The 21,922-nt window shown below is 38.3% G+C and overlaps 1 protein-coding gene across 23 annotated transcripts in view; it reads left to right on the top strand.

Annotated features, from left to right (window-relative positions):
• Positions 1–21,922, top strand: part of ORC5 (origin recognition complex subunit 5) — a 1,223,002-nt gene that overhangs the window by 1,048,151 nt on the left and 152,929 nt on the right. For 22 of the 23 annotated variants that reach the window (XR_014816072.1, XR_014816074.1, XR_014816075.1 and 19 more), the window contains exons 1-3: positions 5,783–5,941; positions 8,533–8,625; positions 13,197–13,397. Coding sequence is in view for 3 of the 23 variants with exons in the window: in XM_084977444.1 (XP_084833570.1) it covers positions 5,870–5,941; positions 8,533–8,625; positions 13,197–13,397 (366 nt within the window). In the remaining 20 variants the exon portion in view is untranslated. Of the gene's footprint in view, positions 1–5,782; positions 5,942–8,532; positions 8,626–8,777; positions 13,398–21,922 lie in introns of those variants that run through there. The other variant, XM_084977445.1, reaches the window with a different exon arrangement.

The raw sequence follows: 21,922 nt of genomic DNA, 5'->3' as shown, positions 1-21,922 counted from the left end.
AATGAGTGTTGGAGCCAAGATTCTAAGTCAAGTCTATTTAACTCTAGAGCCTATGTTTCATTATTAGTCTTTTGAATAAGAAAGTAATCATGAATATTCACTAGTAAAAGCAAATATAATGTCTTTTAAGAAGTGTTAAATCACCCTGTCCAATAAATTCTCCTCAGAAATGCAATATTGAAAGTTTTAAAAAAAACGTAATGTAAAAATAATGGATCTGGCTATTGCAGTGGAAAAGTTAACAAAATTGCTTTTTCAACTTAATATTGATTTAATCTCACTCTGATATTGGATTTTCTTTTATTTCATGACATAAATTACTTTTGAATATAGTTTCATTACATATCCTTATTACTTTTTCTTGGGTGGTATAATTTTTTAAATTATGTCATTGAAATGAATTTGAGTAGAGATGAATTTTAAAATATTTGTCCTATTCAGTGAAATTTTTTAAAAGACTTCTAATATATGTTAGTAGTTCTCAGATAGTATAAAACACTGAATACTGTGGTCCTGTAATGAAAACCCAATGCTTAGAAAGAGATCCTTTTTGAGCATTTATCAAAGAAAGGGTTTTGTGCAAAATATTTCCTGGGGCTATAAGAAGTGAACTTCTCAAGTAATGTGATAGGGACCATAAGAAACATTATAGTTTAGGCTAAATGTAACAAAGAAGAGAGGGAAAAAATGTGGATAAGGGATTATTACTCGTACATTTGTTCAACCACTCATTCATTTTTAAAGTATTTATATTAATCATTATTATTTAATGAGACTCGGCATTTGGAGCACTCAATAAGGGTCTAATTACATCTTCACTGCTTGTCTTCTCTGCCAGATTCCAATTTTTCACAAGGATGGGTACAGTGTCTCTCTAGGTCACACTGCATCCCACTGCACTCCAGCATTATCAGTTCTCAATAAATGCTAGATTAATAAATGAAGGAATTAATAAATGAATCTGGGTATTTTCATATTTAATTGTTGCCTGAAAAAAACCATAGGCACAAATACCTGTAACAGAAAGTTGATAGTTGTAGGTGCTATAACAAGTGTAAATGATAGATTCCTATGAGACTTGATAAGAAAATTTTTTGAGAAAATTGGGGGTGTTATATAGCATTGGGGCTTAGACTTATGATAGGCAGATGTGTTAGGTTTGGCTGCCTAGAAAATGCAGCCTGAATCAATAATGAAAGTACTTTCAGATGGAAGGTTCAAACCAAGGGCAGAAAGGATGAGTAAAAAGGGAAATGAAACAAGGGAACTGCCTGGGTTTAAAAAATATTTAGTTGTGTTCCACTATTATCTAGATTGTAAAGATCTGGAAAGAACATCACATCTACCCTAACAACAACAAAAAGCTGGATAAACCAAAAAAAAATTTTTTTTTTCTTTAACCCATCAGTGAGTGAAGATTACAGGAAAACTAAGTAGGCTCCTCCCAGGAGAGATGGGATGGGAGACCCAACTCACCTGTGGTAAAATAGGGGCTGGGGAAAAGACAGGTGCCATACAAGCAGGTAAAAATATTCAGCCAAAAATTTAGATAATTCGTTAAAGGCCGACTGTGGCCAATGCAGAGCCACAGACAGAAGGGGAGCCCACACCCCCTCATAGGCTTCTCTCCTCAGAACTCCACTGGATGCCCACCACAAAGACGGGAAAAGAACTTTGAGAAATGTCAGGAACTGAGAAGTGAACAAAAGCCCTGCTTAGACCCTTGTTCTCTATAAAACAAAAGTCTTAAGCCTGAACCTACGTCTGGGAGGAGGGTGAAAGGAAAAACCCTCTCCTCCTAGAAGCACAGCAGAAAATATGCTCCCACACAAGATCTTCAAAAGACACACTGAAGAGTTCAACTGCTATGGGGAGTACAGGTTTACGGAGGGAAAAAAACACTCTTGATGTCCAGAGTTTGCCTAAGACCGAAGCAGGACAAGATGGACAAAGACACTCTCTCACCCACCAATCAGATAAGCAGATACTAAGTCACAAAAAGCAACATTCTGTTTCTGGGGGAGAAGTAAGAATGTGGCAAGAGACCACTTCTGAATGGCAAGTGGGAAAGGCCAAAAGCTAAGTGTGCAGCAAGAACACTGAAAAAAAAACACAAACAAATCATTCAAACGACTGTCATAGTCCATTCAGACTGCTATAATGAAACACCACTGACAGGGTAGCTTATAAGCAACCGAAAACCATTTCTCACAGTTTGGGAGTCTGAGAAGTCCAAGATCCAGGTACCAGCATTTTCAGGCTCTGCTGAGAGCGCGCTTCCTGGTTCCACAGCTGCTGCTCTTCAACCAAATGCTCAAGGGGTAGAAGGAGCAGGGAGCTCTGTGGATCCTCAGCTATAAGAGCAATAATCCTATCAGGAGGGCTCCACCCTCTCGACTTAATCACTTTCCAAAGGCCCCACCTCCTAAAACCACCATATTGGGCAGTTGGATTTCAATATATGATGGGGGGCGGGGAACACAAACACTGAGACAGTAAGACTAAGTTTATTAGCATCAAGTTTTTCAATATTATTCTCGCTATAATTTTAACTGCATATTTATTTATGAAAACATTTCTACTTATTATCAAATTATACCTCTGGTATGTTACTTTTTTAAAAGACAACCTTGGCTTTATTGATTCTCCCTATTTGATATTTGTTGTCTATTTTATAATTTTCTATATTTAATCTTTATTTTTCCTTCTTTGTATACTTTTGGGGTTTTTTTTTTGTCTTGTTAAGTTGAATTCAGCTTTAGTTTCTAGTTTTTTAAGTCTCTACTTCCCTCTTATAAAATGCATTCTACAAGATTTAACTATTTCTTATTGCTAGTGTTATATGTTTTTAGAAATCTGATATTTTCCCTTGAGTTATTTGTTTATTTATGGCCATACCTGTGGCACATAGAAGCTCCCAGACGAGGGGTCTCATCTGAGCTGCAGCTGCCCGTCTAGCCCATTGGCTAGGCAATCACAGCAACACCAGCTCCAAGCCTTATCTGCGACCCATGTCTTAGCTTTCTGCAACACCGGACCCCTAACCCACTGAGTCAAGCCAGGGACTGAAACGCATCTACACAGATATTATGTTGGTTGCTTAACCTGCTGGCCCACAACAGGAACTCCTAACTTGATTTTTTTTTTTTTTTTGTAAGTATAACGTATTTTTATTTTTTCAATGATTTTTGTTTTTTCCATTATAGCTGGTTTACAGTTTTCTGTCGATTTTCCATTGTACAGCAAGGTGACCCAGTCACACACACATATATATGCATTCTTTTTTCTCACATTACCATGCTCCATTGTAAGTGACTAAATATAGTTCCCAGTTCTATACAGCAGGATCTCACTGCTTATCCATTCCAAATGCATCTATTAACTCCAGACTCCCAATCCATCCCCCTCCCTCCCCCTTGGCAACCACATGTCTGTTCCCCATGTTCATGATTTTCTTTTCTGTGGAAAGGTTCATTTGTGCCATATATTGGATTTCAGATATGTGATATATGGTATTTGTCTTTCTCTTTCTGACTTATTTCACCCAGTATGAGAGGCTCTAGTTCCATCCAGGTTGCTGCAAATAGCATGATTTTGTTCTTTTCTATGGCTGAATAGTATTCCATTGTGTATACAATCCACATCTTCTTAATCCATTCATCTGTCAATGGACATTTAGGTTGTTTTCATGTCTTGGCTATTGTGAATAGTGCTGCAGTGAACTTATGGGTGAATGTGTCTTTTTCAAGGAAAGTTTTGTCTGGATATATGCCCAAGAGTGGGATTGCTGGGTCATATGGTAGTTCTATGTATAGTTTTCTAAGATACATCCATACTGTTCTCCATAGTGGTTGTACCAATTTACATTCCCACCAACAGTGCAGGAGGGTTCCATTTCCAGTGCAGGAAAGGTGTGTATCTGGCAAATCAAGCTTGTTGATTCTGTTTTTCAAACCTCCTATATCCTTACTATTTTTGTCTGCTTAAACCTAAGAATTATTTAGAAATATGCCATTGAAATCTTCTGCTATAGTGGTGGATTTGTTAACTTTTCCTTAAACTTACACCATTTTTTTGCATTTTATATTTTGGTATAGTTTTAATAGAGTTGTTCCACAATTTTGACACAATAAAAAAGTTATGCTTCAGAGTATATTGCGTTATGGCTCTTACTCTTGATAAAATAGGTAAGTATTTTAATCACTTAACATCCCTGGTTGTTTCCAAACATGATTACTATGAAAACTAATCAATGTGAGTACAGTGGCCCCTCGCTGTTCATGAGGATTGACTCCGCAGATGCTCAAGTCTCATAAAAAGATGATGTATTTGTGTATAACTGATGCACATCCTCCCATATATTTTAAGTCACTTCTAGATTACTTATAATATCTAATACTATGTAAATGCTATGTAAATAGCTGCCAGAACAGAGTCACAAGAAGTTGGAGCAGGCTCAGCATGGTCCAGAGAAAGCAAGGAGGCCAGGGAGGCTGAACGTGAGCTTAAAGACGAGAAGCACAAGGTGAGAAGCTTCCCTTAGGAAGAAACACTGAAAGATTTGATGGATGGTCCCACTGTACCCTTTATAATTGTCTTAAAGGACTTAACTGCACTTGAATTGGTTAAAATTTGATTTTGACTAGCTGGTAAGTTAGACACCATGACTATCAAAAGATCTTTTTGGCTATTACAAACACAAGATTCTGATTATGATGCCCATGACTTAAATCATTGTACATCAGGCACTAAGTATATAATCTTTTACCCCTAGCAATAACTCAGCTATTATTATCACTCTTTTATAGAAAAGGAAGTTAATTTTCAAAATGAATGGGTCAACAATTCTTTCAAGATCTCTTTGGAAGTAGTTGAGTCAGTGGCCCAACCCAACAGCTTCAAATCCTGTTTTCATCATACATTTCTTTCTACATGTCTTTTTCCTTTCGGCTGCATCCAGTAGCACCTGCGTAAGTTTCCAGGCCAGGGACTGAACCCGACTCACAATGATAACCCCAATCCTTAGCCGGAAATGCCTAACCAGGGAACGCCTCTGAATCTTTTTGTTTCCAGAATCTTCTAGAGTGTTTGGTTTCCAGTAGGTAATTCCACAAATAAATGGAAAGCCTTATGCTAAAAGCAGCATTGTTTTTCACTCTTGTCTCCCTCACCCACTTACAAAGGGACTTCCTCCCATTAGGAGGAAAGGCTTTTTTTCCAGATCTGTTTTGTAGCTTGCACTGAGTAATAATTCCAAGCTGTTTCTTCAACTCTATCGGTCTTTTTTACACCAAACGCCATTAATTTCCCACACTCTCATCAGGGGGAAAAAACCCAGCTTTTGAGACTACCGGTCTTCTGAGCCCGCTTTCGGCCTGCCCCTCTAAGAAGGCGGGTCTACCTCCGCGACCGCCTTCCCCTCCTCGGTGGGGCTACGTGACAAAGCTCCCAGGGCTTAAAAGTTTCTAAATTTGGGGCCGCAAAGCAGGAAAACCAAAGGCACAGGTTCGTTGTTCACTGGGAGCCCACAGGGTTCCTGAGCTCCTTCCGCCGCTTTCTGTTCGCACATCCCCGCACTGTCCTCGCGACCAACGGGTGGCAAGACGCCGCACCCGAGAAGCCCAGCGCAACGAAGCAGGTTCTGCAACACCATTCTGCCCGGTGGCGCAAAACATCAACGCCCAGCGCTTGGCGCTGGGAAGACTACGGCGTTGCCGACGGGCCTTTTGCGCGCTGACGTCATGGCGACGCACGGCCACGCCAGCTCCTCCCACAAGCCCGCGAGTCTGGTTTCCGGCGGGAGCGCTGAGACCCTTGCGCAGACAGGGAGGGGGGCTGCAGGCCGCTTTGTTTGCTCGTGCTCGCCAGAATGCCTCACCTGGAAAACATAGTGCTTTGTCGCGAGTCCCAAGTGTCCACGTTGCAGTCCCTGTTTGGAGAGGTATTGTGGTCCAACTCTCTTTTCCAGATTCCGGAGGCAAACAATTCTGTGGTCCGGCGACATGTTCCAATTTTTAAATTTTTGTTGGAGTGGGGCGGGGGGGGGGGGGCCCTCTAGACCATCTTTTGCATGGGAGAGGGGATGTTGTAGGTCAACCCCACTTCTCACTCAGATAACTTCTGAGAAGTCTCTTTTGAGGAAAACTGCCCAGGAAGGACCGGCCTGCATTAGAGCTCGCTGGCACCAACGTGTTATTTTTTACACATGCTACAGCTTTGAGAGGGTGTTAGTCCAGAGTAGCTACTCGAAGTTGCTTCCTACCCCACTGAACAGGGTTTTATACAACAGAAGTGTTTGCGTAGTGTCTTGTAAAAAGGACATTCGTAACCTGGTGGCTGGAATGTAATAATCTTTGTGATTATGGTTGACCTTTGGATCACATGAAGTTAGGGGGTCCTGACCCTCTGTGGCCTGGAAAATCGGCATGTAACTTTTGACTCCCTCCAAATTTAAGTATTGATAGCCTTACTGATAAACAGTTCACACATATTTTGCATGTTATTTGTGTTACACTCTGTATTCTTATAATAAGGTAAAGGAAATGTTAAGGAAATTATAAGCAAAAGAAATACATTTACAGTACTCCGCTGTATTTATCAATACCCTGAGTTTACATTGTCTGTTTATAAAATGAATTGTCTGTCAGTACCTACGTCATTCCTGTCTTAATAATACAAAACACTGGAGTAGTTATACGTATTACTAAAACTCAACATCAAAAATGAAAAGGTGGAGTTCCCGTCGTGGCGCAGTGGTTAACGAATCCGACTAGGAACCACGAGGTTGCGGGTTCGGTCCCTGCCCTTGCTCAGTGGGTTAACGATCCGGCGTTGCCGTGAGCTGTGGTGTAGGTTGCAGACTCGGCTCGGATCCCGCGTCACTCTGGCTCTGGTGTAGGCCGGAGACTACAGCTCCGATTCGACCCCTAGCCTGGGAACCTCCATATGCTGTGGGAGCGGCCCAAAGAAATAGCAAAAAGACAAAATAAATAAATAAATAAATAAAAAATGAAAAGGTGATGTGAAAAAAAATTTTATACTTGCAGGTATAATGATTCATGCATTGATAACAAAGCAGCAACAATATGACTGCTTTATGTAGCCTACTGTAATGGATAGGATTGCTTCCTGGTAACCTACTTATATACTCATAAATGAATTGTTATAAAGTTTTTGGCATACAGTATTACCCTCATATTTACAATACAGTGTTGGAGACACATTGTTAAGTTTTTTAAAAAAATTGCTTCTCTGTGATGATAGGCCGATACACAGTTTCTTCAGTTACAGAAGGGAGGGAGAGAGAAGGAGGAGGAGTTTGGGAGTCACATGCATACCAAATGGTGTGTATGGTAATGTAATCCTTTGAAAGCAAAGTTACAGAGAATTAACACAATTTTATTTGAAATACCACTTTATGCCTGTGTAAGGATATGTTAGTATCTACATATATTTTATGTTGCATGGCACACATAATTTTTTCTGTATTTTTAGACTACCTGGTTCATCTGTTTTTTCAAATTGTTGCAAATCTGCAAAAAATTTTCCAGTATATTTATTGAAAAAAATGCGTGTATAAGGGGACCCATGCAGTTCAAACCTGTGTTGTTCAAGGGTCAACTGTACTGTTGTAGATAATGATCATAGATAGAAACTTTACTTTTTCATGCAAATTGCATTATCCAGTTTTCTTGTGATTATTTGTTAAATGTCTCTCTTCCCACTAGACTGTGAGTTCCTTCAAAGCAGATTTTGTCTTTAGCTAATTTTCGTACTCATCAGTGCATCATGGTTTTCAGCATGTTGTAGGTGTCTAGTACATGTTCATTGAATGAATGAAACGCATTTGACCAGACTAATAGAGGGGAGTTCGACAATTTTTACTTTTCTCTAGGTAGCTGACTCATAATGTACTTGGGAATATGTATTTTGAAATATATGCTATGTAGATTTTATCATCGTTTTATTTTATGAAATGTATACATTTAGGCTAGAATAAAAATGTAGTATGCATAATTCAGAAGTATTCTGTAAGCTTTCCTAAGAACAGAGGGCTCTTGAAGTTCTTTCTAATCCTATGATTACATATGCTTAGTTTTCAAAGCTTTAAAGTGTAGAGTGAAATTGCATCCTGTGGAATTAGATTAGTTTCTATAAAGAAGGAGTTGTGAAAAAAGTGGAGTACGGTCAAGATTATTCTTGAAGAATCTCTTAAATCTCTCATAAATTTGAAAACACAAGCATTTATATATACAAATCTAAAATTTAATAAAAAGTTTATGTACATATATACATACATATATAGTAGTATGTAGTATGTAATACCAATAGATATATATCATTTTCCAGAAATTTCAGGAGAGAATAGAGTGTAGTTCAAGTAAGTTCAAAGTGTGATGATGAATCCATTAAATGCTTACTGTTGAAACAATTTGGATTGACTTTTTTACTGTACCACATAAAACTTTCTCACAATTTGATAAATGTTTATTTTTTGTATGTACAAACTGATATTTGTCTCTTCTCTTGTAGAGGCATCATTTCAGCTTTCCATCCATTTTTATTTATGGACATACTGCCAGTGGAAAGACTTATGTAACACAAACTTTGTTGAAAACTTTAGAGGTAAGAATTCCTCAAACTCAGTGTTTATTGATTTTCACTCGTAGCCTCTTAGAAATAGAAGGAATCTGGGAGATGGCTGGTCTAGTTTACCTTTTGCTATTCTTTTTTTTTTTTTTTTAAAGACAACACCTGTGGCATATAGATGTTCCCAGGCTGGGGGTCGAATCAGAGCTGCAGCTGCTGGCCTACACCACAATGGAGGCAATGCAGGATCCTTAACCCACTGAGCAGGGCCAGGGATTGAACCCACAACCTCATGGTTCCTAGTCGGATTCATTAACCACTGTGCCATGACGGGAGCTCCTATCAATTTCTACTGTACAGCAGAGTGACCCAGTCACACATAAATATACATTCTTTTTCTCACGTTATCCTCCATCATGTTCTGTCATAAGTGACTAGTGCTATACAGCAGATCTCATTGCTTATCCACTCCAGAAGCAATAGTTTGCATCTGTTAACCCCAGACTCCTGATCCATCCCAATCCCTCCCCTTCCTCCTTGGCAACCACAAGTCTATTCTGCAAGTCCATGATTTTCTTTTCGGTGGAAAGGTTCATTTGTGCTGTTAATTAGATTCCAGATATGAGTGATACCACATGGTATTTGTCTTTCTCTTTCTGACTTACTTCACTTAGTATGAGAGTCTCTAGTTCTATCCCATGTTGCTGCAAATGACATTATTTTATTCTTTTTTATGGCCGAGTAGTAGTCCATTGTGTATATATACCACATCTTCTTAATCCATTCATTTGTTGATGGACATTTAGGTTGTTTCCATGTCTTCGCTATTGTGAGTAGTGCTGCAGTGAATGTATGGGTGCATGTGTCTTTTTCAGGGAAAGTTTTGTCCAGCTATGTGCCCAAGGGTGGGGTTGCTGGATCGTATGGTAGTTCTTTGTTTAGTTTCTGAGGTATCTCTATACTGTTCTCCATAGTGGTTGTACCAGTTTACATTCTCACCGACAATGTAGGAGGGTTCCCTGTTCTCCACATCCTCTCCAGCATTTGTTACTTGTGGACTTGTTAATGATAGCCATTCTGACTGGTATGAGGTGGTACCTCATAGTAGTTTTGATTTGCATTTCTCTAATAATTAGTGATGTTGAGCATTTTTTCATGTGCCTGCTAGCCATGTGTATATCCTCTTTGGAGAAGTGTCTGTTGAGGTCTTTTGCCCATTTAGAAAGTATTTTTTAAGTTGAGCCAAATTCCCCTTTCTAACTTTCATTGGCTGATAATAATTGAGGGAATACAAACAGAATAATAAATTCTTTAAAATATTAAAAGCTTCCTTTTCCATTGTACATATTTGTAATATTGATACTAATAAGTCTGAATCTCTACAATTACAAAACTAAATATATCATCTTTACCCTTCTTTGTGTTTTGCCTCTCACCATTCACACAGTTGTTTCAACTTGCTCTATGCCTTTTTTTTTTTTTTTTTGACTTTTTAGGGCTGCACCTGTGGCACACAGAGGTTCCCAGGCTAGGTAGGGGTCCAGTCAGAGCTACAGCTGCCAGCCTACACCACAGCCATAGCAACATCAGATCCAAGCCATGTCTGTGACCTACACCACTTGCAATGCCAGATCCCTAACCCACTGAGCGAGGCCAGGGATCGAACCTGCAACCTCATGGTTCCTAGTTGGATTTGTTTTTGCTACCCCATGACATGAACTCCCCTGTACTCTTTCTTTATCCTCACTCTCAGTAAATTGAACCAGTAAATTCCTCTTGATTCTAAATCATTAATCTTGACTCTGTGTAGCTTTAATCATAGCCATTGGTGCTATCTGAGTTTGAACCACCGTTGTTTCTTCCATTTACTTCTATAGTGGTTTCCTAAGCGTGGTCTCTTCTTCATCCTGTAAGCTAATCCTTGAAAATCTTACCTTAGATCTTCAGAAAAATGTCCAGGTATTTGCCTGATACATAAGACCCTTTATGAGCTGAATTTGGTTTATCTTTGATAATATAATGCCTAGGAGTTTGGGATAGAGTCTGACAAACTCATGTTCTTCTGGGTCCACCCCTTAGTGCTTTCCCCATCTGAAAAGTAGGCTAATAGTGACAAAATTTGGGAATTGTGAGAATTCGGTGAGTAATACATGAAAAGTGCTTATTACAATACTTAGTATATAATAAGCTCTCAGTAAATGTTAGCTGCTATTTTCCTGATTATTGCCACACACCCTTCTTCATATCCTAAGCCAGGGATGGGCAAATTTTTTTTAAGGGGCCAGATAGTAAGTATTTTAGGTTTGTGGGCCATGTAGTTTTTATTACAACTACTCAACTCTACCTTAGTATGAAAGCAGCCATGGACAGTATCTATCTGAACAGGCATGGCTGTGTTCTCATAAAACTTTATATATCAAAATAGGTGGCTGGCCTGAAGGCTGTGGTTTGCTACCCCTAGTCCTTAGCTCTAACTCAGAGTATGCGTGGGTTTTTGTTTGTTTTTGTTTTTGTTTGCTGGTCCTGAGCATCTGGACCTGGGCCAGGGATCCAACCCAAGCCTCAGCAGTGACAGTGTGGAATCCATAACTGCTAGGCCACCAGGGAGTTCTGGATTTTTGGTGTTTTGTCTGACATACTGGACTACTTGGAGTTCTTGCTGTCTCTTTAACCCTTGGCACGTACTGCTCCCTCTGCTTGGAATGGTTTTCTTTTACTCATTCACTCCACCTTGGCTATTGTTTGGGAAATGCTCATTTATTTTGCTAGATTTTCTTCTATTTATACTCTGGGTAGCCTTTCTTAACTCTCTAGTCTGTGTTAGATGCCCCTTTGTTATGCTTAAACCTGTCATAATATTTATCCCTTTCAGCTCTGATGTATGTTTGTGTTTCTCTGGTGTGAAACTGAGTTTCCTGAGATTACCCGTAGCACAGTTCTTGGCATGTTTCAACTTGTGGGTTTTAGCCTTCGATCCTGAAGATTGCCTGTGCCTTACCAAATACTGATGCGTGGGCTTCATACCAGACTTAAGAACCTGAGTGTGAAAGGTCCTGGCTTAGTTACCTTTGCATTTGTAACTCCTTGCATGAACTGTCCAAAAATACCTGTATTGTATAAAAGCATGACAACTGAATATGACAGTTCCCTATTTAAGGGCTGAATTTCATTTTTTAATGCATGATGATTTTTGCCATTACTGCATCACTGTAGTAAATGATTATCATCACTTCTTCAGGTACAGGTATACAAAGAGACTTAGAATATACTTATATTAAAGGTTATAGATAACACACAGATAGCAGTTAGCAATACACTATAATGGAGATTTTGTAGACTCTAGTTCATAAAGGAGTGGGGGTAAAGGAAGTCAGAAAATGCTAGTGAAATTGTGCTTGAGTAAATGTAATGTAGCCTTAGTTACACTGTTACTCTGAGAAAGAAAAGCCTCCTTATTGGGTGAGAATTACAGTATATCACTAAAAATAGTCGTAGGTTCCATTGTTTGTGCCAGATGCCACAAGCTTCCTCTGAATGATCAGTACTGCTTTTGGGATTTTATTTGGAAGACACGCTGTATCTGTAAGTTTAGTTTTCTTGTTACATCTGGAATTACTTCCATTTTGTTAAGTTTCTAAACGAAAAGCTAGTTTTCAATCCTCATAAGAGGATTATTATGGTTTCTAACTCTTAGAATTCTTTTTTTTTTTTTTTTGAATGAGTGTTGCAACGTTTATTTCAGGTTCTGTTCCGCTCTTTTTCTTTTCTTTCCTTTTTTGCCACACACATGGCATGTGGAAGTTTCTAGGCTAGGGATCAAACCTGCATCACAGCAGTGACCTGAGCCACAGTGGTGAAAGTGCCGGAGTCTTAACCTACTAGGTCATCAGAGAACTCCCTCTTAAATTCTTCTTCTTTTTTTTTTGGGCCTGGGTCTGTTCACTATTAAAAATATTATCTTAAAATTATAAGTACGAAATTCCCACTAGAATTTTAACGTTATCATGTCCTTGGATTTCTTTGTAAGAATTCTTTAGAGGAAATTGCAAGTTTGTTTTGAAGCCCTGTGGGAAATAAATGAAAACTCAAATTACTGAAGTGAGTTTAGTGAAGGGACTATTTTACAATTGTTGAAAAAATGTTAAAAGAATTAATAAGGGGCTGTGACACGGTGGGAGCTTTTACCCAACTCCCTCAGACTGGAATAGACCACAGGAAGGAACTGTTACCGCACTCCAGCAAGAACCTTAGTCTTTGATGAGGGGCTGCCCAACTCAAGATGTATTGTCTTTGGTAGAAGGTGGCGCTACTGTCAAACTGTGGGTCACTGAGGGGTGGGGATGGGGGTCAAGGGAATAAATACTCAGTTTCTTTCTCTTACCCTACCTCCTTTGGTCTCCTGGTTCTTCTAACTGACTGATACAACCAGAGCCAGAAAACAAGAGTCTGGGTGATACAGTCTTTAGTGGTCAGCCTCCTAGAGCACAGAGGAATGTAGAGAATGGTGAGATAGAGATTTAGAAGGGCAAATGGGAAATATCCAGCAGATATTGTTGTGTTTTCTGTTTACACTTTGTTTCTGTTTTTTTTTTTTTTTTTTTTTTCAGCTGCCACATGTCTTTGTGAATTGTGTGGAGTGCTTTACCTTGAGGCTGCTTTTGGAAAAAATTTTAAACAAGTTAAATCATCTTAGTTCTTCAGAGGATGACTGTTCTGCTGAAATAACTTGTGAAACATTTAATGACTTTGTTCGCTTGTTTAAACAAATAACCAAAGCTGAAAATCTCAAAGATCAGACTGTATATATTGTAAGTAATTTAATTTCATTATATCGTCTCTTATTTGAAATCTGATATATTGGATCACTTTCTATATGTTTGTTTTGAGTCTTATTATGTACAGTGCATTGTTCAAGGTGCTTATGGGATGTGAAAGTGTTTTAGATGTTTTGGGGTTTTTTTGGTTGTTGTTTTTTGTTGTTTGTCTTTTTAGGGCTGCATCTGTAGCATATGGAGGTTCCCAGGCTACGGGTCCACTCAGAGCTGTAGCCTCTGGCCTATGCCAGAGCCACAGCAATGTCAGATCTGAGCCACATCTGTGACTACACCACAGCTCATGGCAATGCCGGATCCCTAACCTACTGAGCAAGGCCAGGGATCGAACCCGTGTCCTCATGGATGCTAGTTGGGTTCTTTAACCACTGAGCCAAGATGGGAACTCCTAGGTGTATTTTTTTAATTGAGATATAGTTGATGTATAGTATTTGTATAAGTTTCAGGTGTACAGCATAGTGATTCACAGTTTTTTAAGTTATACTTTAAAGGTTTACATAGTTATAAAATATAGGTTATATACTCTGTACTGTACAATATATCCTTGCAGCTTATTTATTTTATATTTGGTAGTTTTTACCTCTTAGTCCCCTACTTCTGTCTTGCCCTTCCCCACTTCCTTCTCACCATTGGTAACCATTAGTTTGCTCTCTGTCTGTGAGGCTGTAGATACATTTCTTTAATCTAAGAAATGTCATATATGACATACTCATATATGACTATATGCAGAATGTGATAAGTGATAACCATTAGATACAAAGAACCGACCCAGGCACATCTGCTACAGCTTCATAAGGTGATAATATTTGAGATAGACCTAAAACAGTGATTAGGGTATTATTAGATACTAAAGAAGAGGAATTTCGGATGGAGGGAATTAGGCAAAGGCATGCAGATGGGAATGAAGGCCAAGGAATGCCACATAGTCTGGTCTTAGTGGGTTATAAAGTATGAAGGAAGGAAAAAGACTAGAAAGGTGCATGGGGTAGGTCATGGAGTGTCTTGAAAACCATACTAAGGTGCTTTATTTCATTTTTTAAGCAGTAAGAGGAAGTATTGTAGACTAGAGCAACAAACATGCTTTAGAAACATTGCTGTGAAAGCATATTGAATAGGTGGGTAGAGGAGGGTGAACCACATAGGCTAAATGGTTTTGAGGCTCTTGTAACTGCTTCCATTAGAGGAAATGAGCCTGGACTAGAGTTGGGGCAAAAGATGCAGAAAGGAATAAATGGAAGAGACAGCAAAAGTCAAACTCGTCAGTTGTGTTTGGAGTAGATCTGTAGGGAAAGATGAATCATTTGATTTTAGATTGGCTAAGTTCAAATTATAGTTGTTACATCAATGAGAAAATAACTAGCACACAGCTGAAAATATGTAATGTGATTTACATTAGTGTATTTATTTATTTTGCTTTTTAGGGCTCCACCTGTAGCATATGGAAATTTCCCAGGCTAGGGGTTGAATCGGAGCTATAGCTGCTGGCCAACACCACAGCCACAGCAATGCAGGATCAGAGCCATGTTTGTGACTTGCGTCACACAGCTCATGACAGTACAGGATCCCCATCCCACTGAGTGAGGCCAGGGATGGAACCCACATGCTCACGGATACTAGTTGGATTCGTTTCTGCTGTGCCACAACGGGAACACCCATGGTTTTTTAATAATACCCCAACCTTTTAAAAAAAAAATGATTATGTTTGCAGTTGAAATTAAGCTTTAAATTTTCATATAATCCCTTTGCATAACAGCTAAGTTAATAAACTCAGTGAATGGACCACATCTAAGGATCAACTCCTTAAATGTTTAGAACTATTCTTTCCATGTTTTAGTTTTGTTCATTTATTTATTCAGATATTTACTGAACATTTCCTATATGCCAGGTACCTAAGCAAGTTAATATATGTAGTATGCCAGATGTGATACATTAGAGTAAGGGGGAATTAAAGAATCAGGTGGCCAGGAGAGAGTCGTTATTTTTCTGAGAGAGGGAGGCAGAAAAGATCTCACTGAGATGATGATAAATGAGTTGAGACCTGAAGGAAGTGAGAGGGCAAGCCTTGAAGATACCTGAAAAAAAGAGTGCTCCATGCAAAAAGCTTTACATGAGAGTACAAAGGAGACTGGAGCATATCTTGAATATGCTCAAAGATTATCAGGGAGGCTGTTTTGGCTGGGATAGTGTAAATAAGTGGGAGAATGGTAATGCTGACATGCAAATGAAGACAACAATACAGAAGCCTGCAGACTTATGTGAGTTGATTTGTTTCCTCCAGAAATTCATATGTTGAATTAATTAAGTTGAGGTCATACTAGAGTAGATTGGGCTCATCATCCAATATGGCCAATTTCCTAATAAGAAGAAGAAATTTGGAGACAGACTCATACTTAGGGAGAGTGCCACATAAAGATTGGCATTATGCTGTCACAAGCCAAATGACTAGGAGCAGCCAGAAGAGGGGCCTAATATAGATCCTTCTCTAGTAGCGTCAGAGGAAGCATGGCCCTGCCAACACCTTGATCTTGAACCTCTAGCCTCCAGAATGGCGAAATAATAAGTTTCTGTTGGTTAAGCCACCCTGTACTTTGTTATGATAGCTCTAGGAAACTAATGCAAGTAGTTATGAAGCATTTGTAATATTCTAGACAATACCAGATGTATTTTGAAGGCAGAGTTGGCATAATTTTCTAATAGATTGAGTGTAGAGGAGGAGAGAGAGAAGTCAAGGATGACTCAAATTTTTGTGCACCTGAAGAGATAGGGTTGTCATTATCTGGAGAAAACTATAGTGGGTGGGGTCTTGCGGGGGAAGAAAGAGCGGTTAGGAGTTTGGTTTGGGGCATTTTAAGTGCAAGTAGATATGTTGGGTTGGCACTTGGACAGTTAAGTCCGAGGTCAAGAGAGGTCTACCATGGAGATAACCATTAGGCTTGTGAGCATATTGGTAGTATGTTTAAAATTATGAGACTGAATTAGGTCACCAAGAGAATGATGAGAAAAGAACTGAGTCCAGGAACTACTGTGGCTCCATTGTTTAGGGGATGAAAAAATGAGGGATAACAGTGAAGAGACAGCAGAAATCAGTGATGTACATAGGACCTTTAGAGAGTGTAGGATCCTGGAAGTTTCATTAAGGTGCCCCTTTCCTGGTCCTTTGGCTAGAGGAAATAGGCTTTTGTTGGGGCTCTTATGGTATGTGCTCCTTGGCCTTTCTGTGTTCCTGGCTTCTCCAGCTCTATATCTGGGATATGTGAGGCAAAAAGACAACTTAGAAAATTCACCTTCTAAAGTGAGTTGTCATTCTTCTGGTCCTGAGGTCACTAGCTCTGGTCTGCCTTTTTCTTTCTATCTTTCAGAGCCCTATTTGTTTTATATGTAATACTCAAGACTCTTAGTTTTACTTAGGAGGAATAGGAAAAGGTACATCTACTCCATCTTAGAAGCAAAAGTCCAGTTTCTTTTTTTTTTTTTAAGTGCAAGTACATAGTGAAGAATGTTCTGCTAATATAGTTTGACACTATCACCTTGATTTATGCTAAAGCATCTCTAGTTTAACTCAGATTGCTTTTGCACCATCAATGCAACTGTTAGTGGAGAAAAAAGCATATAATATCTGAGTGTCATTATGAAAATAGTTTTGACCTCACCTACCTCCTTTGAAGGGTGTCAGAAATAGCCTCACAGGAGGCCACAGACCATGCTTGAAAAACCGGTAATGTAGAAAATAAGTTTATCTTTGTGTAGGCAGGATTTGGCAGTAAGATCATTGGTGGAGGGAGAGATTGAAGGAACTAAGAGTCAGCCATAGCAGAAGGAGGTCATTTATGTGGATTTTAAAGTATCCAAAAAATATAGGAGTTACATTAAAAGAGTGATAGAAGTTGTAATACTTAAAGAAAGAGGACAGATGACCCCAGAGTATTGGATGACTCCAACAAGCAGCGTTTCAAAGCTCAGTGTCTTTAGGTAGGAGGGAGAATCAGTATTCTACAAAGAGTCGTGAGGAATAAGGAGGTCCAGCTCATTTTTTAGGTCTAATACATTAAAGTAGGCAATCAGTAAGTATTTGTCAGTTGACTAAATGTTAAAAGTGGAAAGGTTTGCAGGTATTTAGCATAGAACATTATTTAGAGTAAATCTGTAGAATGTTCCGCTAATATATGAATTGGTAAGCTTCAGCACTTAGGAAATAGTGCAAAAACATGACTGAGAATGTTTTCTAATCAGTAAACAAGCTTACAAATCAAGAGTCTATTAGAATACCTTCATGTTAATTATTAAGAAATGTTTGGATCTGAATTAAAATTTTAACTTTTTGAATATTAGTTATTTGATAATTGCTTTTGAAGGATCATTTATTACAACACCATAAAATCATTAATTACAGGGGGATAACTATATCACATCAGAAGAATGAACTTTTACAGCTTCAGCTTTGTGTTTTGCATTAAAATGGGCATAGAAATGGACCAATTTATTTGAATTAATCTGTGTCCTGGACTTGAAAGTTTTTAGATGGCAATTGATGGGAAAATTGCATGCCTAGAATACGTAGTGGAGAAACTGATTTGTATCTTTTTAACAGTAAATAATTTTAGCTTTATTTTATTTAAATGAATTAGGAATGAAATATCTTTAGTTGATTACTACATTGTTTCAAGCTGTCTTAATTAAAACAATTACAAAACAATTTGGACTATTTGGGAAAATAATATTATATTCCCTGCATTTTAATTTTATTCCAAATTTAAATGATTGTAATTTGCAGTAAGATTTACTAATAATGAGTTTCTGTTGTGGCTCAGTGGTAATGAACCCACTTAGTATCCATGAGGACATGGGTTTGATCTCTGGCCTCGCTCAATGGGTTAAGGATCTGGTGTTGCTGTGGATCAGAAGAATTACTATTGTTAAAATGTCTATACTACCCAAAGCCATATATATAGGTTCAGTGCAACCCATATCAAAATTCAATGGCATTTTTCACAGAAATAGAAAAAAACTATCCTAAAATTTGTATGGAATCACAAAAGACCTTGAATAGGCAAAGCAGTCTTGAGAAAAGAGGACAAAGCTGGAGACATCACACTTGCTGGTTTTAAACTAAACTATAAAGCTTCAATAATCAAAACAGTATGGTACTGGCATAAAAATAGACACATAGACCAATGGAACAGAATTGAGAGCCCAGAGATAAACTCATTCATATAGATTCAGCAGATACTTGGCAAAGGAGTCAAAAACACTCAGCAGGGAAAGGGTTGCCTCTTCAATAAATACTGTTGGGAAAACGGAGTAAATATATGCTTAACAATGAAATTGGACCCCTATATTATGCCACTCACAAAATTAACTCTAAATGGATTAAAGATGTAAACGTAAGACTGAAACTAAAATTCTTAGAAGAAAACAAAGGGAAAAGGCTTCTTAACATTGGTCTTGGCAACAATTTTTTTTGGATATGACACCAAAAGTAAAAGTGAGACTATATCAAACTAAAAAGCTCTGCACAGCAAAAATAAATAAAATAAAAAACAGTATGGAATGGGAGAAAATATCTGTGAATCAAGTATCTGATAAAAAGTTAATATTCAAAATATATAAGGAGCTCATACAGCTCAATAGCATAAAACCAAATAATGCAATTAAAAAACTGTCAGAAGACATGAATTGACATTTTTCCAAAGAAGACATACAAGTGGCCAACAGGTACATGAAAAGGTGCTCACCATCACTAATCATCAGGGAGTTACAAGTTAGAACTGTAATAATCTCTCATCTCTCATCTGTTAGATGGTTGTCATAAAGAAGACAAGACATAAGTGTTAGCAAAGACATGGAGAACCCAAAGAGAACCTTTGTGCATTGTTTGTGGGGATGTAAATTGGCGCAGACAACGCAGAAAATAGTGTGGAGGTTCTTCAGAAAATTAAAAAATAGGACTACCATGTGATTCAGTGATCTCATTTCTGGGTATATATCCAAAAGAAATGAAAACAGGCTCTCGAAGAGAAGTTATCTGTACTTCCATGTTCACTGCAGCATCATTTGCAATAGCCAAGGTGAGGAAACAACCTAAATGTCCATTAGTGGATGAATGAACAAAGAGGTTTCTCACACACACACACACACGCTGGAATATCATTCACCATGAAAAAGAAGGAAATTCTGCCAGTTGTGACAACATGGATAGACTTTAAAGATGTTATGCTAAGTGAAGTAAATCAGGGAAAGACAAATACTGTATGATCTTGCGTATTTGTGGATCCCAAAAGAGCCAAAGTCATAGAAACAGAGTCAGATGGTGGTTACAGGAGACGTGGGAGGGGAATAGAAGGGAAGGGAAGTTGTTAGTCAAAGAGCACAAACTTCCAATCAGAAGATGAGTAAGTTCTGGGGCATCTAATGTACGATGTGATTGTAGTTAATAGTACTGTATTAATACTTGGAAGTTGCTAGAGTAGAGTACATCTTAAATGTTCTCACCACAAAAAGAAATAATAATTATGTGAAGTGATGGAGGTATTAGCTAACACTAGGGTGGTAATCATTTTGCAATACAGAATTATCAAATCAAGACCTTAAACTTACACAGTGTTATGTGTTAGTAATACCCTAATAAAGCTGTGGGGAAAAGAAAGGCACAGAAGCCAATTTGAAAGCGACTTCAGCTGACCAAAGATAGGACAATTTGACCATCAAAAAGAATAATGACTTTAACAGAAGGAAGCACATTTTTTAGGTTGAAATCAGTGAATTCATAATGATACTAGACAGATAAGTAAAACCTAAAAAACCTCGGCTCGGTTATCCTAGGAGTTTAACTTACTAGAATGCCGTAGTAGACTGAAAAATGGGCTCTGTTAATTTTACTTCATTTGGAAAAAGGGTCTTCACAGATATGATTAAGAATATTAAGGTGAGATGGAGAGATTTACCTGGATTTCATGGGTATGCAAAATGCAGTCACAAATGTCCACATGGGAGAGAGGCAGGGGAGATTTGACTATACCACACACACAGACAGATAGGTAACAGAGCAGAAGCAGGCAGAGTGAGAAGCTTGAAGATGCTGGCCTTGAAGATTGGTGTGATAGCCAAAGAGTGCTGGCAGCCACCAAAAGCTAGAAGAGACATGGAATAGAGTCTGTCCTAGAGCTGCTGGAAGGAGTGTGGCCTTGTCAGTGCATTGTTTTTAGCCTAATGAAACTGATTTCAAACTGTGGCTTCCGGAATTGTGAGAGAATAAAACATTCATCTATTTTACGCCACCGAGTTTGTGGTAATGTGTTATAGCAACCTCAGAAAGCTAATACAGGCAGAAACTCATTATCATGAAAACTAGTACTCAAAGGGAATCCATCATTTAAATCCCTCTTGTTCTATGTGAACTATTTCTGGGTCGCTAAATGATGGATGAGAGAAAGTTCTAGAAAAAATGTCCTCCAGTAAATGCAGAAAGATTCATAGAAGATTATAGTTACGTTTTTTAAAAAAATCCTGTTATCTCTTAACAGCTGTATACTGATAGCATACCGATGGAATAGTATGTTTGGGATTTACTTTGAAATAATCCAGCAAAATGGTAGAGGAGAACAGTGAAGGTGGATAGAAGAAACAAGATTGACTGTGTGTTGGTGTTTCTTCGGGTTGGGTGAAGTATATGTGGGAGGTCATGGTAATAATCACTCTGCTTTTGTGTATATTTTTAAATTTCCATAACAAGAAGTTAAAAACAAAAGTTGGAATAAATATTTTGATAGTGCTTTTAAGATCTTGAATTTTTAATGGACTAATGGATGATCTCTTGAAGCAGGTTTTTTTAAAAATGTTTTTTATTATTAGTATTTTAAACTTTAAAATAATAGATGTCCCCCTATGCACCCATTACTTCAGTAATTATTATTAACAGTTCAACAGTTATTAACATGTGGCCAGACTTGTCTTCTTTACCTGATCCATTGTTTCTTTCATCATATTATGTTACCCATAAGTATGTATACTATATATCTCCATATACTATATATATATCTACTATATAGTGTGTGTGTGTGTGTATATATATATGTATGTTATTCCTAGGTACATGTACATGTATGTAGTATGTATATATACTATATATCTCAAATATAAGTACCTTAAAAAAATGTAGTCCCAGTAGCATTATCATAACACTGAACAAAAATTTAATCTTTTTTAACATGATCGGTTTTCTAGTTAACATGCAGTTAGAAAGTTGAAGGAAGAAAAGTGTTCTTTTCTAGGGCCGCTCCCGCAGCATATGAAGGTTCCCAGGCTAGGGGTCGAATTGGAGCTGTAGCCGCTGGACTATGCCAGAGCCACAGCAATGAGGGATCTGAGCCGCATCTGCGACCTATACCACAGCTCACGGCAATGCTGGATCCTTGACCCACTGAGCAAGGCCAGGGATCGAACCTGCAACCTCATGGTTTCTAGTTGGATTCGTTAACCACTGCGCCACGATGGGAACTGCAGAA

Source organism: Sus scrofa, chromosome 9, assembly GCF_054392235.1.
Source record: "Sus scrofa isolate SSC_HxYL_T2T_F1_AM1 chromosome 9, Sscrofa_HxYL_maternal_Yorkshire_Landrace_v2.0, whole genome shotgun sequence".
NCBI lineage: Eukaryota > Metazoa > Chordata > Mammalia > Artiodactyla > Suidae > Sus > Sus scrofa.
This window is presented reverse-complemented; position numbering and strand designations above follow the sequence as displayed.